We start from the raw sequence: 26,720 nt of genomic DNA, 5'->3' as shown, positions 1-26,720 counted from the left end.
GAAAGGTCTTCTGGAGGAAGTGGCCAGGCCACGGTTCTGTGTGAGACGTGCTCACTGTCCGTCGATTCGCTTTCGAAGGCCAAGGAAGCCCAGGATGACCTGGTGAAGACCAAGGAGGAGCTGCAGCTGGTGATGACGGCGCCGCCGCCCCCGCCGCCCCCTGTGTACGAGCCGGTGGCCTATCACGTCCGCGAGAACCTGCAGGAGGAGGGCGCGGAGGACTCGGGCTACAGCGCCGAGCTGTCCAGCGAGGGCATCCTGGACGACCGCCACGAGGAGAAGCGGGTCACCGAGGCCGAGAAGAACCTGCGCGTGCAGCAGCAGCTGATGGTGAGGGCGGGACGGGCGGCACCGCCTGGCTCTCGGGCTCCCGGGCTTCCCGCTGGGGCCGGCGGCCCGAGGGCCACGAGGGAGCCCCCACCAGCACCCACTCTCCGGGGAGGGCGGTGGCGGGGGCCTGACCCTGCCTCTTGCCTTGCAGACTCTGTCCAGCGAGCTGTCCCAGGCCAGAGACGAGAACAAGAGGACCCACAACGACATCATCCACAACGAGAACATGAGGCAAGGCCGCGACAAGTACAAGACGCTGCGGCAGATCCGGCAGGGCAACACCAAGCAGCGCATCGACGAGTTCGAGGCCATGTGAGGCCGCGGCTGCAGGCGGCCCGCGCCCGGGCCCTGCGGTCGCACGCAGACTGACACTGGTATTCGTAGTTCTCTGATCTAGACCCTCCTCGTACCCAGTTCCTTTAAAGAGAGTAGCTGTTCCAGCGGAAGGTTCCGGGGCTGGGGCGGGAGGCTTCCCTGGTTACTTCCCATTTGTATCATAGTGCCAAACGGCCTGATTTTTACTGTTGTTATTACTGAATCATTTCCTGTCTGTGCTGGGGGCAGGGCCGATCGAATCAAGGAAAGGGCCACTGCACGCCTGAGGGGCCGCTCCGCTGGCGGGTGTGAAAGTCGTGTCATCACAGCACCCTCGCGGCTCCAGTCCGTGCCATATTCCGTCTGTGTTTGAAATTAGCCCAGATTGAGTGATTGTACTTGATTTCTGTGAAGGATGCATCTCTGTATTTATGTTTTTGAGGCTTGAAAACTGGTGGAAAGCACTCACACACGTGCACCCAGTGACTTCCTCCCTCGGGCAGCAGCGTCCTCACTCATTCCAGATAAGCAGCAAGGAGGGCACACGCTTAGATAAGCTCCTGGTTTTAACAGTTGAGGCTCCATGGTTGGGCTCACACACCTGATTAATAATGATCAGCTATAGAATATAATATTTATATATAAGCAATAATATGGGTTTGTAACATTAGTTAAAAAGGGAAAACCTTGTTCTGTATATTTTGTTACCTTTTACAGAATAATAAAGAACATGAAAACCATGTCACATGGTGAGGGCAGTGATGAAGCCGGTAACCGCTGTAGTCACGTCCGACTCCCCACATTTCCATTTTCTACCGGAAATTCCGACACGAAACACATACATGCTATTCATTCAGCTGCAGCCACGGGCGCCCCGGCCTGGGGAGCGTCTGCGTTTCCACAGAACCTCTCTCTCCATTCTCTACCACGTCCTTGGAAAGCCATGGCAATGCCGGCGTTCCCTCCTGCTGCAGGTTCTGCCGATGCACCGGTCTCCCCTGCGCCCCCCCCCCCCCACCACCACCACCAAACGTGGCGAGGCACAGTGCGGGTGTCCCCTTGCCTGTCTGAAGTCCTGCCAGCAGTGCGTCGTGGGGCTGGCATCCCTCACCTGGACCACAGCGCTGACCCCCGAAGTGGGAGTCTGTCCCCCTCCCCACCCCCAGCTCTCCCCCTCCCCACCCCCAGCTCTCTCGGGGGTTGGCTGACCTGCCTGCAGGGGTGTTTTGCAGGAGGGTGCGAGGGATCAGATACCCACCAGCCCCTTTGCTTTCTTCGCAACACACATAACAAGGCCACCGTTTTCACTGCTGGATAAGCACTCGGAGACGGGCAACAAGAATTCATTGAAATCATCCTGGCGCAGGTAACCACTGTCTGTCACGTGACCGCTGCAGGCAGAGGGGTCGCCTCCAGAGGGCCTCCCAGCTGTGCACCCTCAGTCCAGCGGGCACACGGGCAGCCCGTGCTGGCACCTGGCATCCGTGCAGGATGAGGGTTGTGTCCATACGTTGGGGCTGGAGAGAACTTGCTGCCACTGCAGCTGTGACTGAGCCTGTGCCAGTGCCGCCGCCGGCTATGTCTTCCTCTGATGAGTGAAATGAGTAACCATGGCCTGCAGACACCACCCTTTCCTCGGCTTCTTAAAAGGACCAAAATAGTAACAATAAATAAAGGATGCTTTCGTGTTGTCCAGCAGGCATGGCTGGTGTGGCTCAGTGGTTGAGCATCGACCCATCAACCAGGAGGTCAGGGTTCGATTCCCGGTCAGGGCACATGCCTGGGTTGTGGGCTCGATCCCCAGTGTGGGGTGCGCAAGAGGCAGCCGATCAATGTTTCTCCTTATTGATGTTTCTATCCCCCTCTCCCTCTCTCTGAAATCAATAAAAACAGAAACAGTATTTTAAAATAAATAAAAGTGTAAATAAAAGGAAGACCAGCAAGGACAGGATCAAGTAATTTTTCACCTCGACTCAGACCATGTTAAAACGCCAACCACTGGTGACCGAGAGGGCTCCGCCCCCCCCCCCACCCCAATGGAACGAGTTCAGGAGAGGATGTGGGGGCATCCTCCCAGGGACTTGGGGCCTCAAAGCCTTTCCTTCCTGTTAGCTGAGCGAGGAGCAGGTGGCTGAGTGGGCTGGCGCTCCAGGGGGTTGACTACAGTCATAACGCGTCATGGTCAGTGGACAGGTGTGGGCGCCCCAGACGGGGGCCAGGTTTGAAGTAAGCTCTCAGAGGAAGGGGGTTTGCTTTCCACAATATTTTCTTTAAAAGCAAATTGTAATTTAATAGTGAGTCCTGTGTATCTTCCTCGGTCCCTGGTTGTCCTTGGAGTGTGTGCAGGTGGTTTGGTGGTCAGTGTTTGGGGGGCCCTGCTGGCCACCAGCGGGAGGACTGGGACACTCAGGCCCCGAGGAAGGACTGTCCCCCACAAAATGTCAGAAGCACCCCTGCTGGGCAACACAAAAGCATGCCCCTTTGTCCCACTCTTAACGAAATCCTTTCTGAACTGCCCGTCGAATGGTTTAAGAAGGTATTTTCCTTTACGCAAATAATCCTTTTATGATTGACGCCAGGAACAAAAGCAAGTACTGTGCCCAGCCCATGTGGAGGCCTGCAACCTTTGTGTCCTTAGCAGATCCTGTCTGATTTAAATGGTTGAAAGGCTTTGCTGTATTATCGCCCCGCTGTATAGCCAGACCTAGACTCGGCACCTTCCATCTATGGCAGGTTAGGCAACTCCAAAGCCAGTGACATCGCCTGCCCTCGAGGAAATGTGCCTCTTCTTTTCATGGTGTCCCTGTAAGTCCCTAAGGACCAACCACGCACTCGGGCCCAATAAACATCAACCAGACTCCCCGGGTCCCAGCCTGGCCTCGCCCAGCACGCGGTCATGCACACCGGGTCAGGTGGTCCCAGACGTCAGCCCCAGGCAGGCCTGCGGCGCTGGGAGGGGTCACGCTGTCGGAGACCAGGAGTGCGCCCAGGGCAGATACGCTGGCTTCTTCAGGACCGGACGCAGCCTGAGTTTTCCTGTGTCCGGCAGAGAGGCAGCTGAGAAGGAAAACGGCTGCCATCCCGCCCTCCAACACCCCCTGGCTTCTTGGTACTTGCTTATCAGGGAGATGATTAGAGCTAAGAAGAGGGCTAAGTCCACCACAAAATACAAATGGAAGAGAGCGGGAGCCACAGGCTTGGAGAGGGCCTCTGGGGAGGATGCTCTGAGTTTGGCGGGATCTGCACCAGGCACTGGGGCGGTTGGGATGCTGAGGCCATGTGGTCCCTCGCGCAATCCCCTCCTCGGCCTCCCAGCCGGCCACGGCCCACGTATGAGGCCTGGCAGCAGGGCCAGGACCAGGCACACGCCTTACCTTGTTTTAGCCCCGTCTTCTTCGGGAGGTTAAGTTCAGAAGCACAAAGCAACTCCCCAAGGCCATACGAGCCGTCCCGGGTGAAGACACACTCCGCACTAGTCGCCATCACTTCCCACAGTGGCACTGCCGGGATTTAGCGAGTCTACATCAGAATGGAGTTGGCAGCCTGGCTCGGTGGCTCGGGAGGGCGTGTCCCGTGCATCTAAAGGGTCACTATTCAGTGCCCAGTCAAGGCGCGTGCTCAGGTTTACCGCTGGGACCCCGGACGGACGGGCAGGAGGCAGCCGATCTCTGTTTCTCTCTCACATGGATGCTTGTCTCCCTCTCCCTTCTGCTCTCTTTCAAATCAATTGGGAAAATAGTATTTGCTTTACTTTTGAAAACGATGCACCGATAAACTTAACCCATAACCCTGACCCTGACCCTACACTATAACCCTAAAGCCTAACGCTAAATCCAACCCCAAACCCGAACTCTAACCCTAACCCTAAACCTAAACTCTAACCCTAAACCTAACCCTAAACTCGAACCCTAGTCCTAACCCTAACCCTAATGTAAAATCTAAACTCTAACCCTAGCCCTAAACTCTAACCCTAACCCTAAACCTAACCCTAAACTCTAACCCTAGTCCTAACCCTAACCCTAATGTAAAATCTAAACTCTAACCCTAGCCCTAAACTCTAACCCTAACCCTAAACCTAAACCTAAACTCTAACCCTAACCCTAACCCTAACCCTAAATTCTAACCCTAACCCTAACCCTAAATTCTAACCCTAACCCTAAGGGTTGGGGTTAAGTCAGAATGAAATCTACTGAGTCACCCATCTTACCGTTAATAGAGGGAGATGTGACGCAGAAGCTGAGGAAATATTATAAACTCGCCTTTTTTCCATGTTCCCGCTCAGTCAGTGAATGCTGACTCGCTATGATGAGGACCAATGCGGTATCCAAACCCAGACTCAGCACACATTTTGGAGATCAGTCTTTTTTTTTTTTTTTTTTTTTTTTAATTGATTTCAGAGAGGAAGGGAGAGGGAAATAGAAACATCAATGATGAGAGGGAATCATTGAGCAGCTGCCTCCTGCACACCCCCTGCTAGGGACTGAGCCCGCAACCAGGCATGTGCCCTTGACCGGAATCAAACCCGGGACCCTTCAGTCCGCAGGCTGACGCTCTACCCACTGAATCAAACAGGCGAGGGCAGAGATCAGAGTCTTAACACGACTTAGTGGATTCTTGTGGGAAAGGTAAAACACTGGGGGTTTAACATGGCTCACCCTTGTTGGTGTTTCCTGTATTCCCTAGGCCAGTGGTCAGCAAACTGCAGCCCCTTGAGTGTGGCTCTTCCACAAAATACCACGTGCGGGCGCACACGTACAGTGCAATTGAAACTTCGTGGCCACACTCAAGGGGCCAAAGAGCCACATGTGGCTCGCAAGCTGCAGTTTGCCGACCACTGCCCTAGGCCCATGCCATACGTATAATAAATTACCAGTAAAAATGTTCTATTAAACCCGATGCCTACCCCCTGACACAGGAGTTCAGGTGCCACCTGACCGCACCGGTCAATTCCTGGCTCCCAGCACCACCAGACAGAGTTGACGTCACATGATGGCTGATCTCCTGTCGCTGGAAGAGAAGCCGCCATTTGCTATCACCCCCCACCCCCTCCTCCCTGCGCACAACCTGCCCCCCTCCCTCCCCCACCCCCAACTGGTAGCTCAGCAAAGACGTGTGACAGTCCACAGGCCCCAGGAGCAGCGCCTCGGCCGCGTCACGAGGCTGCGGGGATTGCTGAGGAGTCGAGAGAACGCAGGGAGAGGAAGGGTGGGCGCCAGTGGGATTGGGCGAAGGGGGCCCAGGCCTCTGTTCCAGGGGGTGGAGATGAGCAGGGGGTGCGTGCTGCTGGTCTGCAGGGCCAGCCAAACAGGAAACCGCTAAAATGCACCATGGAACTGCTCACTGTCCGTCTTCACGGCCATGGCTACCTCATCTTCCGCATGTCCCCATGTCCTTGCCCGACAGCCGCTGCTCGAGTGAGGGGGGGGGGGGACTGGGTCTGTTCGCAGAGCCTTGCAGGCCCGGAGTCTCCCAAAGAGCCGCCCCTACCCCACCACCCCCACCCCCGGCCCCACCGTGACGCAGGGGTGAGCAGGCGGCACGCAGTCAGGCCCTGGGAGGTGCCCCTGGTGTGTGTGTGTGTGTGGTGGGGGGGTGCTGCTGGGGCCTTCAATTCCCTTCCAAGCTCACGTTCCAGGGAGCCCCTTCCCCGGGTGGCTCCACAGCTGGGTGCTTAGGGGAGCAGGCAGGACCAGCAGGGAGACGGCAAATGCTTTGGGGACAGGGGTGGGGGCAGGAACAGAGGCAGAGGCAGGGACAAGGACAGGGGCGGGGATGGGGGCAGGGGCAGGGGCAGGGGAGATTCGCGCTGCCTTCGTGGGGGCCGCGAAGGGCCACGCAGGGCTCCGCAGAGCCCGGGCACAGGGGGGCCCTCCAGGCCGCGAGTCGCCCCTCGTGTCCCCTCTGTCCCGGCCCCCGCAGGGACAGGACGCCTCCCCGCTGCTCCGGGGCGTGACTGGACACGAGTGATTTTGCCAGAAAGTGAGTGAGGGAAGGGCTCGGAGAGAAGACGGGAACCACGGAGCCCTGGCCGTGGGGGGGGTGGGGGGATGGGAAGGGGCTTCACCCAGAGCCGGGGTGGACCCTGGTCTCCTGGCTGCCCCTCGCGGGGTGGGGGCCTGGGGCGCCCTGAGGGAGGGCTGCCTCACCCTCCGCTTCCAGGACCCACGCCGGCACAGGACAACCACACAGCCCTCCCGTGTGGGTCCCTGTCCGGGTGCGGGTCCGGGTGCGGGTCCGGGAAGCGGCAGGGCTGTGGCGGCTGCCTAGACCCGTGCGTGCGGGGCCCCGGCTCTCAGCCAGCTCAGCAGGGACGCCGGGCCCGCTTTCTGCTCCTAACCCGCTTGCCAACGATGGCCAGGCCTGTGGCAGCCTCGCTTGTCCCGAGTGTGGGGTCCTGGGGGAGGAGACGGGCGGGGTCCCCCAGTTCAGGGGCCTAGGGGGCCACATCTGGCAGGAACACCAGGGGCCTCATGGAAGAGGAGGGGCTTAAACGGAGTCTTGGGTGGACCCGGGCGGTGAGAGCATTCCATGGGGCTGTTCTGAGCGCGAGAAGGGAGAGCTGGCACCAGGGGCTGCCAGGCCACTGAGCGGAGCGCAGGAGAGCAGGAGAGGCGGTCCGGCTGGGCACCGCGGCCTGGCCCTGCAGTGGCCACAGGCTGACTCTGCAGTGGCCACAGGCTGACCCTGCAGTGGCCACAGGCTGACCCTGCAGTGGCCACAGGCTGACCCTGCAATGGCCACAGGCTGACCCTGCAATAACCTGGCCTGATCCTGCAGTGGCCACAGGCTGACCCTGCAATGACCTGGCCTGACCCTGCAGTGGCCGCAGGCTGACCCTGCAGTGGCCGCAGGCTGACCCTGCGGTGGCCACAGGCTGACCCTGCAGTGGCCCGGCCTGACCCTGCGGTGGCCACAGACTGACCCTGCGGTGGCCGCAGGCTGACCCTGCGGTGGCCACAGGCTGACCCTGCGGTGGCCCGGCCTGACCCTGCAGTGGCCACAGGCTGACCCTGCAGTGGCCACAGGCTGACCCTGCAGTGGCCACAGGCTGACCCTGCGGTGGCCACAGGCTGACCCTGCGGTGGCCACAGGCTGACCCTGCGGTGGCCCGGCCTGACCCTGCAGTGGCCACAGGCTGACCCTGCAGTGGCCACAGGCTGACCCTGCGGTGGCCACAGGCTGACCCTGCGGTGGCCACTTGGAACAGAGGCGTCCTGACAATCCCTCTGGCTTCAGGGAGGACAAGCAGAGGGCCCAGGCCCTGAGGCTCACGGGCGGGGCTGCACCTCCGCTGTCATTTCTCAGGAGACAGTGGAGCCCACGCTTCCCCCTCCCCCCTCAGGTCTCTCTCCGGGTCTTGGATCTCGGCACAGAAATGGCAAGGCGGCCACGCAGGAAGCCCGGCCTTTGCCGCCCTCTCCCTTCCCGGCGGCTCCTCCTGGCCTGTCCCACCGCCCTGCGCAGGGCACGCCGTCCCACGGGCAGGGCAGCCTCGCGGCCGGCAGCACTGGGCCCGGTCCTGCTCACCGCTGTCCGGGGCGGGCCGGGGCCGGGGGGGTTTAGGAACAACACACCCAAAGGCCTGAGCTGCGGCCCCGCCCGCGGGCAGCCAGGCACAGGGCGTGGACTTTGGCCGAGCCCGGAGGAGGCTGAGGCCACCCCCGCTGACACCGAGTGACCGGCCTTGGAGGAAGGGCTGGGCCCTGGCCGGACCCAGGCTGGCACTGGGTGGCACAGGTTAGGGCTACTCGGGTCCCGAACGAACCTGAGCAGGTGAGCCCACAGACGAGTCTGACACGGAGCCTTTTCTCCCTAGAAAGCTGCTGTTTACTTTATTTTAAATGTATTGATTTGAGAGAAAGAGGGAGAGAGAATTGTTGTTCCACTTAGTTACGCTCATTGGCTGAGACTTGTATGTGCGCCAACTGGACTCAAACCTGCAACCTGGGCGCACTGGGACGCTGCTCCCACCACCTGCGCACGCGGCTATTGAACCGCCTGGCCCGTGGCACAGTCACCTGGGCCCAAGGTTTCCTGGGGCGGGGGGGGGGGGGGGGGTCCTCTCCTCTTGGATCCCTCGGAAAAGCGCTCCCGGTGGGAGCGGGCCCCAGTCCCGACCAGACGTCACTTGGCCCGCAGCGGGTGCCAGCGCAAGGCCTGTGTGGTGCTGTCTTCAAAGTCCCACGTGGCCAGAGGGACGATGACCTCTCCAAGGAACACCCGCCGGGTGAGCGTGCCCATGTGCCACACGGACACCTGCAGCCGCCGGGTCGCCAGCTGGGCGAGCTCCACCTGGTACTGCGGACGGAACAGGGAGGTCAGCCTGCGCTCCAGCACCGCACGCCCAGGCCCCAGGGCCCAGGAGCGGGGCCTCCCTTCAGTGGGGGTTGGATGTCCAGCAAGAGATGGGGAGAGGGCTCCCTCGTCCCCCTCCCCCCCCCCCCCCCCCCCCCCCGCACCACCCCACCGCTTAGGAAACTGCCTGTGCCCTGACTGGGAATCAGACCTGCAACCTGGGCGCACTGGGACGCTGCTCCCACCACCTGCGCACGCGGCCAGGGCGAACGCTGCTATTGAACCGCCTGGCCCGTGGCACACAGTCACCTGGGCCCAAGGTTTCCTGGGCGTGCCCATGTGCCACACGGACACCTGCAGCCGCCTCAACTCCTAGAGCAGCGGTTCTCAACCTGTGGGTCCCGACCCCTTTGGCGGTCGGACGACCCTTTCACAGGGGTCACCTAAGACCATCCTGCATATCAGATATTTCCATTATGATTCATAACAGTAGCAACATGACAGTGATGAAGTAGCCACGAAAATAATTTTATGGTTGGGCCACAACATGAGGAGCTGTATTTAAAGGGCCAGAAGGTTGAGAACCACTGTTCTAGAGCCTCAAAACTGGCAGAAGGCGGCTCCTACACCCCGGATCTGGCACCTGGCCCCAGGATGTGCGAACCCCCCGTGTGCTAAACGAATGGTAATTGAAAATACTGATTTCTGCAGAACTCTTCATGATCTCTCAGCTTCTCCACGCATTTCTGTAAAGACTGTGTCCGGATGCTCTGAATTAGACTACATTAGGGACACTGATTCTTTTCAATGTCCCCGGGAAGCTTTCCGGCACCACCGAAGCACTCACAATACGCTGGGTAAAACCAATGCATAAAACGTTAGGTGATTCTCTGAGATTCTGCGTGCATTTTAAACAAGTTAAACTTTAAAAATCAAATTATACAATTAAATATGTATCTAAAATGTAGTCCATCCTCAATTTGATCTCATTTCATAAAATGTAAAATACGCGTCTACCTCTCTAGCAAAAACACCTTAGTGAAACGGAGAAGCAGTTTTAGACATCGACTTGGGACGTGTGAGGAGACAGATCTTTGCCGACTCCTGCAGCAGGTCCGCGAGCAGAGCCATCTGAGGCCCGTCTCCTGGGAATGGCTAGGAGCGTCCACAGCAGCATCTCAGGCCCCGCCCACACCTGCTGAGTCACAGCCTGCGTTTCTCTGCAGTCCCTGGGGACCCCTGGGCGCATCAGTTTCGAGAAGGACGGCTAGTCCACTGCGGGTTCAATAAGCCTCCGTTTCCCCATTGGTAGATGGGAGTCTAACCCTTAGCTCAGGGGGTCCATAGAGCACGTGCCCACAGTAGGGGCACAGAAAACAGCAGCATAAATATTTAACAAACGGGGCTTCGTGCCAGTTGCCGGATGGTCGCCGCTGGGAGTTCACAAATGCCCCTTCTCAAGAGGAGGCCAAGCCAAGCCCTCCCCTTTCCAGTCCTGGCACACGGGGTCCCGGGGCTGCTCAGCCTCCATGGGTACTTTCCGTGAGTCTGGCCTGTCCTTCAGTGCGGGGCCTCCCCCACTTAACCTGCGTGCCTCACACATCATCCCCTCACCCCCAGTGTGAGGAGTCTCCCCCATCCCTGCCCTAAACACAAATCATGTTTAGCACCGAGGAAGGTGAAAACCCAAACAATTCCTCTATAAAAGTTGTTTCTTAAAAGAAGAAGAACGCTGGGTTTCCAGATATTGCAATAAGGGGGCACTTTTGCAGCCGGTGACCCAGTCGCTGAGGGTACAGGCGCCGGCCGGCGAATGCTCTGAGAGTTACAAAAACTCGCCAGGACGACCTGGTCTTAAAAGCTCAGGGGCAGCCAGGTTCTTTTCCACCATTTTCTCGGAAATCATTCCCGGACAGTCCCGAGGACTGCCCTTCTCCCGCCCAGGCTGAAGGGTGACCCAGCCGCGCCCCGACTGCCAGCCCCGCGGGCATCAGCAGAGTCTGCGCTCCTGTTGGACTGACTCAGGGTGTGGAGGAGCCGTCGTGGACTCTGGCCCTGCGCCCGCCCAGGACGGGAGACTCCGCAGGGGAACGTTTGTCCGGGAAGTACCGTCAAGGTCTCCTGGAAGGTCGGGTCCACCGTGTTCCTCTGGACTCCCGTCTTGCGTTTGCCCTGGGCCGACCGGTCAGGCAGCAGGTAGGTCTTCACGTACCTGGAGGAGACAGGGCGGGTGAGGCTCAGGGTGAGGCTGGGCGAGGCGGGAGCGGGAGTCTTTGCCCTGCCTGCTGCTGAGCTGGGCGCTGATAGGAAGGGTCAGGGGCCACCACGGACAGTGAGCAATGCCATGCTGGGGACGCCGCTTCTGTTTACACAGTCTGCGGCCATCGCCCCTGGAATGTGTGTGGGTGGGTGCCACCTGCCAGGCTCTGGGGGAGGGGGGGCTCCAGGGGGGCAGACTCCTGGATCTCTGGATGCAGAGGCCACGAGCCAATTGTCCTCCCCACCTGTCACTCCATCCAACCCCCCCACCCCCAAAAAGAAAAGTGGAAATGGGAAGTGTGTGCCTTACACTTGGCTCTTCCCTCGCCTGTCCTCCAGCCTGTCCTCCTGACTTGCGGACCAGCCCTCTGCGGACTCGGGGCTGCAGCGTAGCTGGCGGGGCCGCATCACAGGCCACCTCCACCAGCCCTCTGCCCCCCTGAAACCCTGTTCTAGGTCGATCCCTCTACCCAGGTCCGGAGACTTTCCTCCCTGGCTCCTCTGGCAGCTTTGTCCATGGCAATGACCCCCCTTGACCAGGCACCCATTCCCACAGGCTAGGAACAGGCTCAACTTCCCCAAAGCAAAGAGCAGTCGCCCTCCCTTCATCTGGGTCCCCGCTGGGGCTCCAGGCTCCGCCTCTTCTTCCCTGTCAATCAGAGTTCTTGGGAAAGTACTCCAGGTCGCGGGCACCGATCCTCACTGTTCACTTTTAACTTGCCGATCATCAGATCCCACACACATGAGAGAGGGTGTATGAGATACACCTGCACAGCTTAAAGGACTGAAACAAAATCACACCCATGCATCTGACTGGCTTATGATGTTAAGTCCTGTTTCCTCACTTTTCTCCTGGCAGGTTGTTCTGTTACTGAGAGCGAGGATGGACATCTCCAAGGATTACTGTGGAACCATCCACTCCTCCCTTCAACTCTGTCAGTTTTTTGCTTCATACGTCTTGATGGGCTGTTATTAGGTGCATAAACATTTACATATTTTATATCTTCTTGCTGCATTACACCTTTTATTAGTATACTAGAGGCCCAGTGCACAAATTTGTGCACCAGTGGGGGGTCCCTTGGCCTGGCCTGCGGGATCGGGCCGAAACCGGCTCTCTGACATCCCCCAAGGGGTCCCAGATTGCGAGAGGGTGCAGGCCAGGCCGAGGGACCCCAATGGTGCACAATCAGGACCGGGGAGGGACGCGGGAGGTTGGCCAGCCGGGGAGGGACCGTGGGAGGGCTCCAGGGCATGTCCAGCCCCTCTCGCTCAGTCCCAATCGGCTGGACCCCAGGAGCAAGCTAACCTACCAGTCAGAGCATCTGCCCCTTGGTGGTCAGTGTACATCATAGCAAGCGGTTGAGCAGCCTTAGCATATCATTAGCATATTACGCTTTGATTGGTTGAACGGACAAATGGATGACCGGACCCTTAGCATATTAGGTTTTTATTATATAGGATAATGTCCTTTATCCTTTGTAACCTTGTTGACTTAACTGTGTTTGATACTAGTATAGCCCCCCTGTTCTCTTTGGTTACTATCTGCATGGAATATCTTCTATTTGTTGGATCTACCGTGAGTCTCTTATAGATGACATGTGGTTGGATCCTATGTTTTTACCCACTCTGCCGATTTCTGTCTTTTGATTGGAGAGTCTGATTCATGTACATAAAGTAATTACTAACAAGGAGGTACTTATTATATACTAAAGACCCAGTGCATGGATTTGTGCACCAGTGGGGTCCCTTGGCCTGGCCGTTGGGGATCAGGCCAAAACCAGCTCTCCAACATCCCCTAACAGGTCCCAGATTGCGAGAGGGTGGTTCTTGGGTGACGCACCCCAGAATTGGGCTCCCTCCTCTCTGGCTCTGGGTGCATCATCTGAGAACCGCAGCTGCCAAGTCATCGCAGCTCTGCAGCTCCTGCATTGTCTGCCCACCCCCTGGTGGTCAGTGTGTGTCACAGCTACCGGTCACAGCATCTTCCCCCTGGATGTCATTGCGCGTTAGAGCTACCGATGGGACAGTGGAACAGTCGCATGGTCGCTTAGGCTTTTATATATATAGATCAGCACTTTGAATACATTGGCCTGCTGGCCTGTCAAGTTTCTGATGAGAAATCTGCTGAAGATCTTGAGGATTTGCTTCTCTCTTGCTGCTTTCAAGATTCTCTTTGTCGTTCAAGAGTTTGTTAATACTATGGCTCAGGGTGAGTCACTTTGAGTTCATCTTACTTGGAGTTCAGTGGGCTTCTTTGATGTTTATATTCATGAATTTCATCAAATTTGGGAAGTTTTTAGCTACTTCTTCAAATATTCTCTCTGCCCCTTGCTCTCTCTCTTCTCCTTCTGAGACTCCCTTATGTGATGTTGGTCCACTTGATGGTGGCCCTCAGGTCCCTTAGGTTCTGTTTGCTTTTCTTCCATCTTTTTTCTTTCTTTTCCTCAAACCCAATAATTTTATGTTGACCTTTCTTCAAATTTACTGCTCCCTTCTTCCATCTGCTCATATCTGCCTTCAAATCTCGCCAGTGACTTTTTCATTTCAGTAACTGGAGAATTTCTTTTTGGTTTCTATTTAGGTTCCTCTCTATTGATATTTTCGCTTTGTTCACACATCATTTTCTTGACTTCCTCCACATTTTCTTCTAGTTCTTTGAGCATCTTTAAGATAATGTTGTAAAGTCTTTGTTTAGTAAGCCTGTCATCAGATCTTTTTTAGGGACAGTTTCTGTTAATTTATTACTTCCCTTTGAATGAGCCATACTTTCCTGTTTATTTATATGTCTTGTTATTTTTGTTGAATACAGGACATTTGTGTCTAATAATGTGTTAACTCTGGAAATCAGATTCTCCCCTTTCCCAAGGCTTTCTGTCTTTTGTTATTTTGTTTATTGCTCCTGTGCCAAAGATAAGATTGAGATGTAAACTCAGGCTTTTTTTCTGAGCCTGTACCTTTCCCTGAGCATGCATGTTTATTTTCTAATTTTTCTTGTGATGCAGTTACTTGTGAATGTCCTAGTCTGTAGTGTCTGGCTTACAAGAGGGGGAAAAAAAAGAAAAATGAAAAAGAGAGACAAGTAAGGGCACTGGCCCTTACAAACCCTGGAAGTTACATCAGCCAGAGGGGGAGATAGTGCAACTCTGGGAGGAGATGAAGCAACAATGGCCGTATGCCTCTTTGTCTGCACCTCTGTGGTCAGAAGCAGCAACCAGCAATCAGAGAACAGATCCCTGATCTCTCTGGAGGACAGGATCCTTTCGCCCACCCTGGCTCCTGAAAGCAGAGTGCAAGCTGCTCTAGGAACTCGTGCGCAGCTGCCTGCCACGGGGTTGGAGGTGGAGGATGGGTAGCTGCTACTGCGCTGAGAGCTGGCACTGACTGATGCGAACTCCAGTTAACCATGGAAGCCTCCTGCTGCAAGTTGCACGTCTTCAAAGACTCCAGTTACAAAACAGTTGCATCAGACGGATCCTGCCAGTGCGTTATTGTCTGTGTGGGGAGAGGGATTCCTGATGCTTCCCACTCGGCCATCGTTCAGATGACAGGAAGTTCACAGACGGGAAGCCCTGTGTGGCTGATGGTACATAAATAGTTGCTTATCTTTGTTACTCATCAAGGAAACGCATGTTAAAATAACGTGACACCATTTCATATCTATCAGTTGGAGAGAAATGTAATCTGCTTACAGATTGTGTGAGACAGGATTTTAATTTTATTTTTCCTATATGGAAAGGCAAATTTTCCAACACCATTTATGCATTGATTTCTAGTAGCCCCTTGATGGTGTGACTTCCCGTAGACGCTCAGGTCTGTGTCTGGACTTCTGATTCTGCTCTACCAACCTGCTTATCTGGCCTCCCGCCAACACACACTGTCGGAGTGACTGGAACTTTACAGTGGCTCTTGACGTGTGTCTTTTTACCTTTTGTTCTTTTCATTACAATTGTGTTGGCTATTTTGGACTTTCCATGTAAACTTCAGAATTAATATGCCTGTCATCTTACGTCAAAACGCAGACAAAGGAACTCACGGGTTGCACTTCTTCTTCCTCTCCTCTCCGTAAGCAAGGTTCTTGCAGGCCTGGATGCATATTTCCAAAGAACGGGTTTCGAAGCAATAGCGAATGGCAAATTCTATCTCTCCAGTGACATCAGCGTTGTCAAAATTGCCAATCTCCGTGCAAGTGCTATTAATGCTGATTAAACTTCCCTGAAATAAAAATGAGAGATAAAATAAATTACCTCACAGTTCATCAATTCTTTCGCAGTTCTGATTTCAAGATATCAGGTCAATCAAGATTCACACGGAGCATGCGTCCTGACTCACATGAAGTTAACAGCTAGAGTTTGTTCTTTGCCAAAATAAGTCACCGCAGATTCTGTTCGAAGGGGATGGGGAACCCTCAGAAGCCCCTGTCCTGCCCAGATCTGGTCTTTGCCTAGCAACAAAGGTTACAGAGTCTTATTCTTTAACACAGATCATGGGGGCTAAGGCGGACTATCCCCTGTGTGATTCTGCAAAGAGAACTCTCAGAGGACAGATAATGTGTCCGTGGCAGGAACAGCCAAGGAAAAGGCAGCACCGTGTGGGGCTCAGTGCCGTAGGCGGGGGTGGGGGTTGGGGAGGGGGAAGAGAGATTTGGATGCACCTGCTGGTTCTGCCACTCATTAGCCGTGTCAAAGTCCGAATGGAAAAATTAATACTGGTCTCCCAGGGTTGTGGCGAGGATGAGTGGGATACAGTTTGGAAGGTATGCAGTCGAAGACAACCATCCATCACGTTTGCATTCTTTTGGGCACCTACATGAACACCAAACCCATCCTACGTTAGGGCCCTGGGAGCTGAGACGATGTAGGTGAGCTGCATGGAATGGGACGCCTGTGCCTAAAAGACAAAGCAAACTGCCTTGTCACGACTACATTTGCTTAAATACTTGCTGCCCTTCGCATGCAGCCAGTCTCAGCGCTGACTCTGAGACAGGGAGCTCTAACGGCCTTCCTCTCCGAATTCCCAGGTAGCTCCTCCACACTGTGCAACAGCCTGGGGAGGAGCTGAGAAGCAAGCCTGGGCTTTCTCTCTCACACTAGAGCGAGATAAAAACCAAACCAACTCATTAGAGGGCCCGGGCCTGCGCTAACTAATGCCAAGAACACAACCAACTCCGGCACGCCCAGCCTCTGGCTCTGCAAAAGGCCCCCTGCCAGCACCCACACCACCGTGCCAACGGAAAACAGCTTAAAATGTCCAGGCTCTGCCAGGCGTGCGTGGGGAGGGGCGGGGACAGCGAGGCCGACAGCGAGAAGATGGAGGCTAATGGCTGGGGAAGCCTGGCCCAGGCGTGGGCGGCTTCGGAGATGCCCGGTGGGCCGACGGAGGTGCCGAGAACTTCTGATAATGAAACTGGCACCATCGCGCGCCACCCGGGCTGCCAGACTGAATCGCACCAACCCACCCTTCTGCCAGGAGCAAATGGAACTCGGAATAAACCACAGGCACTGCTTTAAGGTATCGCACAGCCACCACGTCAGCTGGAAGCAAGGGTCCGGGTGGCTGTGGAGACGAGGACCGCCGTGAGGTGAGCCTGACTCGCCATCCCTCCCCTTGGCGACCTTTGTCCACGTGGGCGCAGGGCAGGGCTGCAAGGCCGAATGAAGCCACACTCGACAGCCAGGAGGCCCGCAAAGGAGAGGGAGCACTCGGCGCTTGCTCTGAAGGTCACAACTTATCTACTGTGACTGCGAGCCAGGCCCGATGCCCTTGTCTTTGACAGAAGCCAAGGCACCGCCAGAACCCACAGCTACACCGAAAACCTCAGTGCGCCAAGAGCAGCCGAGGGCACGATGGCAGTGGCTCAGACGGTGGCCGCGGAGCCAGGCTGTCAGCTGGGCCAGGAGGTGGGCTCAGGAAAACCACTGGGTTTCAGAGGCCAAGCAATCCCATGGGGTCGCACAAAAAGCCTGGCTCCGACTCACACGGCCCCTGGGGGTCGACTCAGAGTTCTGCAGGTCCCCTCTGAGAGCCTCGGTTTCCCGTTCGTGCTTGATAATCGCACCCATCGAGGAGATGCTGAGAGAGGACTGGGAGGTGGAGCACCTAGCTCAGTACTCAGCACATAGTAGGCTTTCAGTAAATGGCAGCTCCGATGAGGATGAATGCACCCTTCCCACAGATATTTACTGGGTGCCATTTAAGGGTCAGGCACTGCTCTGGGCACTTGGCAATTACGACAGACAGTAAACACCAGGTAAGCCAGCTGCAGGCTGTGGAAGGTGATAAGAACGTGAGTGGGGAGCAGGTGAGGACAGCGGCAAGCAGGCGGCCGACCTCCCCGAGAAGGTGACCTTGGAGCAAGGACTTGGAGGAAGGGAGTGAAGGAGCTTGGTGCCTGGGAGAGGGCACAGCCCAGAAACGCCAGAGCAGGCGTGAGTCTGACTCGGTCCAGGGCCAGTGAGAGGCCCGTGTGGTTGAGCGGCGTGAACAGAGGGGGAAGGTGCAGGGGTGGGGGGTTACCTCGTGTGGGGCCCGTGGACCATTGTGGGCGGGTCTCTCTCTGTGTATGGGTTTCCGAGCATAGAAAGCCGTGGCTCCGGCCCAGGGAGGAGCTCAGAGGCCAGTCTGGTGGGGCCAGGGCAGCTCAGGGAGAGCTGCCCCTTGGCTCTCTGGGAAGGTTTAGCCTCAGGGATTGGCTTAACAGGCCCAAGCTGGCTGGATTCCCAGGGTCTCTCGTCACCTGGGGCAGAGGCAGGCCCGGGGAGTCTTAGAAAAGCCTTCAGAGGCCACCCTGTGTCTCCCTGTCTCCATCCACACAGGCTGCCACCCCAGGAGAGAACGTTCTAGAGTGGCCCTTGCCTCCCTGGCCCCCAGGGATGTGTTTCCTCAGTGCCTGGATCTTCCTGAATTATTCTCAAGTAGAAACAACGCCTGGTCCTGAAGGCGCTGAGCGTCCTCCAGCACAAGCTGCTGAAATCCTGGCAGGGCCACCCCAGCTCACAGCCTGGGGGCATCCAAGACGCAGAGGGTCAAGCCCAGCGGCCGAACGCGACCCCTGCGTGTCCCGGGCAGGCGACTGCCCTCAGCAGGAGTTGGGAGGGACCCGCCAGAGGACTGTGTGAACTGCATCTGCGTTTGAGAGCATCGTGCCCCGGACCAGCGTGGACGCACAGACGCGTTTGGGGACTGGATGCAGACGTGGGCCTTCTCCCCAGAAAGGGCGCAGCATTTTGGATCAGTTCCAGAAGGAGCTGGAATGTGAACCAAGAGCTTGGTTTCTATATAGAAGCTGAGTTCTTAACCACAATATCATGCACGAAATCCCTGCTTTCATTTCATTCTCCCAGCAATCCAGTGAAGTAAAAAGAGCAACTCTGAGCCCGGCTGGACGGGGGAGCTCAGCAGCCACCCTGGAACCAAGAGGCCACCAGTTTGATTCCGGGTCAGGCACAGGCTCGATCCCCAGTAGGGGCCTCGCAGGAGGTAGCCGATAGATGGTATTTCTCTCATCGATGTTTCTCTCTCTCTCTATCCCTCTCCCTTCCCCTCTCTCTAAAAAATCAATAAAAACATATTTTTTAAAAAAAGAACAACTTTGATACTCATTTCCTTGATGAGGACTCTGAAGTTTAAAAGTTTTCATGATGATTTCATGATGATTTCAGAGCAGTTAGTTAATTAAAAGGCTTTGACTGTACTTGAGGCCTCAGGACCCCTCGTCCAAGGATCTATTACAATATACCACAATTTTAGGCATAAAGTAAGCATTTCTTTAATGCTTTTAAGTAAGAAAATGAGTAAATAAAAGGCCTGCCTATAAACAGTCACTATGTTTAAAGCAACCTTGAGAAAAGAGAGAAAGTTGGAGGAATAAACTGACTTCAAGGCTTACAACAAATGTGCAATAACCAGGGCAGCGTGGCGCTGACGTGAGGATGGGCAGAGATCAGTGAGCGGAATAGAGCAGTGGTGGCCAACTGGTGGTCTGCGGACCACTGTGGTCCGTGAGGTCCAAAAGGTTGGCGACCACTGGATAGAGAAGCCAGAGAAAGAACCACACTTTTTCCAACGGAGCCACCAAAGTGAACGGAGAAATGAGAGGTGTGGGTTTTTTGTGCTGGAATGGTGCTGGAATAACTGAGTATCTGTAAGGAAAAAAGTGAACCTCAATCTTTACCTTACACCAGTGGTCGGCAAACTCATTAGTCAACAGAGCCAAATATCAACAGTACAACGATTGAAATTTCTTTTGAGAGCCAAATATTTTAAACTTAAACTATATATATATATATATATATATATATATATATGTAGGTACATTGTCATTAACTTAATTAGGGTACTCCTAAGCTGGCCTTTGCTAAAAATGTCCTCAATCTGATTGAGGTACGTTCACTGAGGTCGACCCCTTCCAATTCTCGCATCCACACTCGTCTTGTATACTTGTTTCATCTATCTCCTTCGTTCATCCTCTCTATCTGTCCAAACCATCTCAACATACCTTTCTCAATCCTCGACACTACATCTTCTTTCACTCCACAACGTTCCCTAAAATTAACTTAATAAACTTTACTTAAAGTTTTAAGTCAACTTTGCACTGTACGTGTGCACCCGCACGTGGTATTTTGTGGAAGAGCCACACTCAAGGGGCCAAAGAGCCGCATGTGGCTTGTGAGCCGCGGTTTGCCGACCACTGCCTTACACCATTCACGACTAGTGAGTTGGATCAAGACCTGTCCATAAAAGCTAAGCTTCTGTAACGCTTCTAGAAGAAAACGTAGGCGAATATGTCTACAATCTGTCAGTAGCCAAGACATAAAAGAAAAATTTGATAAATTAAACTTCATCGAAATGGAAAACTTCTCATCCGAAGACACCATTATATGTTACTAATTCCTCTCTGTCTATAGAAACATGTTCACACTGAGGCGACGTAAGAAAGAAACGCCATCAGCGAGAGGGAGGCTTCCCCCAGCTCCCTAAGTCAATAGGACCTCCAGGCGCCATCTCTGCTCCAGTTCGTTCCACAAACAGCACTCGCTCCCACCCTGGCCGACCAAGCCAGTTCCGCGTGCTGACGGCAACCACACCCCGTGCCAACGCCATCAGACAGACTCACCCGCCTCGAGCCTCCTGAGAATGAAGAGCTGGGCGCTGGGGGTGCTGAGAGACCTCCTTGCTTGGAAACAGGGCTGGTAGCGCGTTTGGGACTCTCCTGGCTGAGTGGCATCAGGATATCGGGCGCGCTGACCTTCTGGAAAAGGAAACACAGGATTAAGCACGGCGTCTGCATCCCAGCTCACTTTCGTTCAAATGTGGCGACTTCGGCGAGTACAGCCCACATCTATGACCAACGGCAGTGATGGGCAAACCCCAGCAGGCGCACTCCTGGTTGGGCAAATGCCTACACACACACACACACACACACACACACACACACACACACACACACGGCCCTGAGCAGACATCACCAAGCCTTGGGTAGTCACGACCAGTATGGGTGCGTTACTAGGGATTAGTGAAAGTCTTAAAGAAATGGCCTTCATAATGACCCTGGCATTTAATCACATGAAATGTAATATTCACTGGACAGGCAGAGTTTTAACTCAGAAAAAAGGGAAAAATCAAAATATATCTCTAAATCTTACACGACTACTCTATGAAAAGTGGGTACTTTTATAATGGATACACCTGAGCTCTCCAATATGGCAGCCACTAGCCACACGTGGCCATTCAAATCCAAGGTCTAACTCATTGATATTAAATAAAATCATTAAATTCAGCTCCTTGGCTGTACTGGACACATTCCAAGTGCTTCGGAGCCACGTGAGGCCGTGGCTGGGACGGTCCACTGGACAGTGCGAGGACAGAACAATGAACACAGTGGGCAGATGGGGAAACTCATCTAGCTGAAGATGCAAAGGTTTCTGAATCGAGACTTTTTTTTAGAAGTAGAACTTGAAAATACCACAGTCATAATTTTCAGGAATGGAAAGCTAAGTGAGAATTTACAGAACAAATGAAGAAAGAGATTACCTCCAAATTACGGTTTGCCCTCAGCCCCCAGAACATCAACCCGATTGCATCAGACCTGTGTTAAGCAACACCACATCCGACCCACCACCCTGCGTCCTGGGGGCAGAGAGAGGAGGAGCGGGAAGGGGAAGGGGGAGGAGATGCAGAGGCTGTCCTCCGAGGTCTCCCTAGCCAGCAGGAAGTAGACACGCGGCTGACATGGAGGCAGGAGCCAAGTCCACGGACAGAGGAGAGGGAGGGCTGATGCCAGCTGGGGGCCTGGGCGTCAGTGGGACTGTGCCTGAGCAGGTGTGGAAGGCTGGCTTCCAGGTCCGGGTCCTGGGAAGCTGGTGATGAAGCATCCGTGCAGACGTATATATTTGAAATTATTAGAAAGTTGGTCCTATTCTGAAGACCTGCCTATTTTGATTGACTGAGGAATCCACCTTGGCATGTGGTGTCACCTCCGCTCCAGTAAGTTCTGAAGGACGTGGATGCATTTGTCAGGTCAGCACCTTCTGAAAGGGCACCAAGGCCCAGAGGGCAGTGGGCCAGCGTGCTGAGACCGGCTCCCCGGCCCCCACAGTGACTTTGTAAGGTATTTCCACAGCCACCTGGTTTGGGGCCGATCACAGAGAAACGGCTGCCCTGCGGGAGGCTCACCCTGCACAGAGGCCAGTCTAACGTCTACGCCGAGAGACCCATAAGCATCAGGCTTGCTCTGACCGAGCGATGAAACCATGCAGTGCGTGTGCTTGGGATTTTCCTGATCTCAGATAAGAGAAGGGAGAGCAACCCTCTGCCGCCTCCGAGACTGCATCTAGCGTTGCCCCCCTCCCCCCCTTTTTTAAAAAGAATATTTTATTTTATTTTATTTTTTAGAGAGAAGAGGGAAGGAGGGGAAGAGAGAAAGAGAAACATTGATATAAGAGCAAAACATACATTGGCTGCCTCCTGCATACCCCCTGCCGGGGATCAAGCTCACAACCAGGGCGCGTGCCCTTGACTGGAAATGGAACCGGCAGCCTCCTGGTGAACACCCAGCCCACGGAGCCACACGGCCAGGGCTGAGGGTGGCCTTTTAACAGACTCACGCACTCGGGTGCCAGAAAATACCCGGTAATACACCCTCTGAGCCCCGCTAAGTCCCAGCTGAAAAGCAGACACCCTCTGAGCCCCGCTAAGTCCCAGCTGAAAAGCAGACACCCCCTGAGCCCCGCTAAGTCCCAGCTGAAAAGCAGACACCCTCTGAGCCCCGCTAAGTCCCAGCTGAAAAGCAGACACCCCCTGAGCCCCGCTAAGTCCCAGCTGAAAAGCAGACACCCCATGAGCCCCGCTAAGTCCCAGCTGAAAAGCAGACACCCCCTGAGCCCCGCTAAGTCCCAGCTGAAAAGCAGACACCCTCCGGGACCATCAGAAAGGTCACTGGTCCTTCAGGCTGAGGCCCAAGTGCTTTAATGGTTGAAGCCCAGCGCTGCCGCCTCCCTTCTCTGGCTGGTCAGCCTTCCAGGTGGCGCCAGCCGGTGGGGACGTTCAGGAAGCGCCAGGCCCTGGGGCGGGGGGGTGGGGGTGGGGGGTCTGTAGGTTTCAGGAGTCCATGAGAAACATCACACAGCACCAGGTGCTCAGAGTGAACTAAAGTCTTCTCCCCACCGCTGTCCCCGGCCCTCTCCTCAGGCATAGCCCCTCCTTACAGAGTGTTTCGTCCCTTCCTGGTTAATGGGTCTCCTTTTATGGTCCACACAGGTCACCCACACATTAACAGGACGGACAGTCAGATCCCCTGGGCTGCGCAGGAGCCTCAAAGGAGAGGTGAGAGTGCACTTCCTGGAGAAGCCGGCCCAGCTCACAGGAGGGCTCTGCAGGGACATCTCAGATCATGTAGCTCAAGTAAGTGACCTGGCGGGCCTCCTGGCCGTTTTCTCATCCAACCTCCCGGAGTCACATGTGGCCTTAAGAAAAGCGACGACGGTGTCTGTGCCTCGCTGTGGCCGCCTGCACCGTGGGCGCCGACAGCCCTCACCCAGGGGGCACGGCGCTGTGTTGCGACGAAATGTGGGCATAACTTCCGCGAGCGCCCCAGCCAGGGCGTGTGTAACTGCCGTCTGACAGGTGTCCTGTGTGAGGCTGTACTCTTTATAGTTTCACCCGGTAATTATTTAGCGTTTATAGGTCATGCCATGATTGGCACGTACTTTATCAACACTGGCTAAGTTGTCCTCTGAAACATCCGTGCCCTCACCCTGGCCGGTTTGGCTCAATAGTTAGAGCATCGGCACATGGAGTGCAGGGTCGAGGGTTTGATTCCCAGTCACGGGCATGTACCTCGGTTGCGGCCCTGGTCGGGGTGCTTCCGGGAGGTAACCAATCGATGTGTCTCTCACATTGATGTGTCTCTCCCCCTGCTCCTCCCTTCCCTCTCTAAAAAACACAAACAAACAAACAAGAAAACAGCACACCAATGGAAAAAGTACCCTCGGGTGAAGATTAAATAAACAAACAGAAAACCAGCCAGACCCTCACTGAAGGGAGGTGGGGACAGAGCAGGCCTGCAGGAAGCTGTCAGCATGTCCAGAGTGCGGCAGCGGCGCAGACACTCTCGCAGGACAGCGTCCACACAGCGGGAGCTCGCAGCCATGCCCTCCTCTGCCTCCCCCCCCCCCCGCCCCCCCCCCCGCCTCCCATCGGACAGCCTCCTGATGGCCCCAGGCTGTTCCGGGCACAGGAAGAGGGGAGGATGCCGCGAGTGCGGGTTCTATCAGCATCCAAAAGCCCAGGCTACGCGTGGGGATGCCGGGGATGCCACCCCGCGGCAGTGACGTCAGGACTGGGAAGCATGCAGGCCCGCGAGGTGCTGTGCCTCTCCGGGCAGATGTGCAGGCGTGGCCCCTGTGGCCGGCTCTACCTGGCCCTGCCCTTCCCACCCCCCTACACCCCCGGCGTCTCCCTGCCCGGGTCCTCATCCATGATGGGTCAGTGAGAACACAGACCTCACGGGGCGCACACTGAAGGCGCTAGGAGCTGGGGACTCAGAACCGACGCAGCTGCTCTGCTCCTGGCCCCGCCTCTGTGAGCTGCGATGCTGGGCAGCCAGGAGGGCCTCCGGGAACCCCAGGCGCTGGGAACGAGGCTGAGCCCTTCCCTGTTCTCAACTGTTTTCCAAACCGACCCTGAACTTGGACCTTCCTGTGGCCCAGCCCCCACCCAGAGGCGCCTGTGCTTATGTCTGCAGACCGCTCCGTGCTCTGTCAGGAGGGAAAAGGGGTCCCTGGAGGAGGGCGTACCCTGGTGGTGGCGTTGATGGCCGTGTCACTCTGGCTCCGCCGCTCCGTCCGGCTGGTGCCCGGCCTGGGGCCCGTGCTGAGGAGCTGCTTGTCCGAGGTCATGTCGTTCTGGGACTTGGAGAGTTCTAGAGAACAAGAGACAGGAGGTGACCGGCAGGCACGCAGACCCGAGGGTTCGTCCGAGGGGACTCTCTCAATCACACAGGAGGGGAGGGCCCTCGGTGCCAGGAGAGCGGGTTAATGGAGGGGAGGGGTGGCGTGTGCCCAGCACCCAGCTCCGGGCCCCGGGGGTAGAGGGAGCTCAGACAAACGGGGATCTCCAGGCACTGCGTGCTGGCTCGGGCCAGAGGATGGGAGCCCTAAGGGGCGACCGCCTGACCCCCCTCTGTGGGCCGAGGGCCGCCGTCAGGGCGGGAGTTACAGGAAGGTCTTCCGACCCAGGTGGCTCTGCCTCCGGGCCACACGCCAGGTGTCCGACTGTCCAAATGCGCAGACAGCACCCAACCGACAGCAGTGTTTTAGGGGGTCCTCCCCAAGACTTTATAGCCAGCTACAAGTGAGTCCTTTTTGAAGAGAGGCGTCCTTGTCACTATTTCAATGAGCAAAACCGGAAAAGACGGCTTCACATGGTGGTTTGCAAGGTAACCGTGGTCTGTGCGGGAGAAGGATGAGTCCCAGCCGGGAGAGGACACCGCAAACGAGCCCCCTCTGAACCCCTGCTCCTCCCCAGATCCCAGCCGCTCTCAAAGGACGACCTGGAGGCTGTCTTTAGAGCAGTGGCCCATTATGGCTCGTGTCACCTCAAATGTCCATGTGGCCACATTTTAAAAAGGAAAAGGTACCCTAGCCGGTTTGGCTCAGTGGATATGGACTGAAGGGGCCCAGGTTCGATTCCGGTCAGGTGCACATGCTGGGGTTGGGGGGTATGGGCTCGGTCCCCAGTGGGGGGCGTGCAGGAGGCAGCCAATCAATGATTCTCTCTCATCATTGATGTTTCTATCTCTCTCTCCCTCTCCCTTCCTCTCTGAAATCAATATATATATCTTTAAAAAACAAAGGAAAATAATTTAATACTATAATATACCCACACATTGCTCACATATATAATTGATATTAAACTTACTAATGGAATTATAAACTAAGTTTTGAATACTTAGTTTCCAGAATCCGGTGTGTTTTTACTCTTAATTCAGGCACCACATTTCGCGAGGCACCTGTGGCCGCGGCCGCGGCCACCGCACTGGACAGCACAGCCCACGACCCCTCTGGTCTTCTGACCCCTCCCGAGGACGCCCTGTGCGTCCTTACTCCTGGCTATTTACTGGGGTTCCGCACGCACTGCCCGAGGCCCGTCTCTTTTCTCTAGAGCAGCGATGTCTCATGACACACATAAACCAATTACTAAAATTCTGCAGTACACCAAAAAATATACATTTTTGGCCGATCTGACAAAAAAGCTATCATTTTGATCCAGTCACACTGGATGGCTATAGTTGTGTTGGCTGTTGTCATTTGTCTTGATGTGACAATCTAAGGGGAACGAGGTCAGTGCCCCTGACTGGAGTCAGGTTGCGATCTTTGTTGCGGGCACACAGGGGGGGCGGGGGGGGGGACAATCGCTGTGTTAGCGGGTACCCCACACACCCCCAGCCTGGCGCCCACCTTCCCACCAGGTGTGTGGAGCCTGTTCACTCTGAGAGCAACGCCATCCACACGGCTCTCACGTCGGCCATCAGGGCACTCCGGGGCATCTTTCTACACCGGCAGTTGGAAAGGTCCCGGCACCCACAGGCCCCCCAAATTAGTGGCACAGGACGCCTCATGCGGCCAGACCCCGGCCTGGATTCACGGGGTGTGAGGGGCCGGGAGATGTCCCCGAGCCGTGCATTTAGCACTCACCCCAAACGCATTCCTTCCTCTGGTCTATTTATGTTCACAGACTGGGGGTGGGGGGTGGGGAGGGGGGACCGTGTGGGGGATGGGGCCCTTCTGAAGCAAGTCAGGTTCTCACAGGCTTCTGATGGGGTACAAAGGAGAGGAACAGGAGCCCAGGTGGTCCTGAGCGAGAAGCCTACGTCCCCCTTCCCCTCGGAGCTGGCTGAGGTCCCCAGAAGGGCAGTGACCATAGAGCAGGCGGAGTGACTCATTTCTTCCTGCTGGTGGGGCGGGCGTCACTGGGCAGCAGCAGCCGCCAGAGGCTGTCATTCTGGAGCTGCAACTTCAGGCCAC

The 26,720-nt window shown here is 55.8% G+C and overlaps 2 protein-coding genes across 9 annotated transcripts in view; one reads left to right on the top strand and one right to left on the bottom strand.

Moving 5' to 3' along the window:
• Positions 1-2,584, top strand: part of EZR (ezrin) — an 82,724-nt gene extending 80,140 nt beyond the window's left edge. For 2 of the 3 annotated variants that reach the window (XM_081093897.1, XM_081093896.1), the window contains exons 13-14: positions 79-330; positions 482-1,385. In XM_081093897.1, the coding sequence (XP_080950023.1) occupies positions 79-330; positions 482-646 (417 nt within the window). In that variant the 3' untranslated portion in view covers positions 647-1,385. Of the gene's footprint in view, positions 1-78; positions 331-481 lie in introns of all 3 variants that reach the window. The other variant, XR_013996128.1, reaches the window with a different exon arrangement.
• A 5,869-nt stretch (positions 2,585-8,453) lies between these two features.
• Positions 8,454-26,720, bottom strand: part of SYTL3 (synaptotagmin like 3) — a 44,668-nt gene continuing 26,401 nt past the window's right edge. For all 6 annotated transcript variants that reach the window (XM_081094788.1, XM_081094783.1, XM_081094784.1 and 3 more), the window contains 5 exons: positions 24,492-24,616; positions 20,312-20,446; positions 15,233-15,411; positions 11,050-11,152; positions 8,454-8,943 (listed from right to left, as the gene is read on the bottom strand). In XM_081094788.1, the coding sequence (XP_080950914.1) occupies positions 8,770-8,943; positions 11,050-11,152; positions 15,233-15,411; positions 20,312-20,446; positions 24,492-24,616 (716 nt within the window). In that variant the 3' untranslated portion in view covers positions 8,454-8,769. The remainder of the gene's footprint in view (positions 8,944-11,049; positions 11,153-15,232; positions 15,412-20,311; positions 20,447-24,491; positions 24,617-26,720) is intronic.

This window comes from Myotis nattereri (genome assembly GCF_964212035.1).
Source record: "Myotis nattereri genome assembly, chromosome: 6".
In the NCBI taxonomy this organism is placed as follows: Eukaryota; Metazoa; Chordata; class Mammalia; order Chiroptera; family Vespertilionidae; genus Myotis; species Myotis nattereri.
This window is presented reverse-complemented; position numbering and strand designations above follow the sequence as displayed.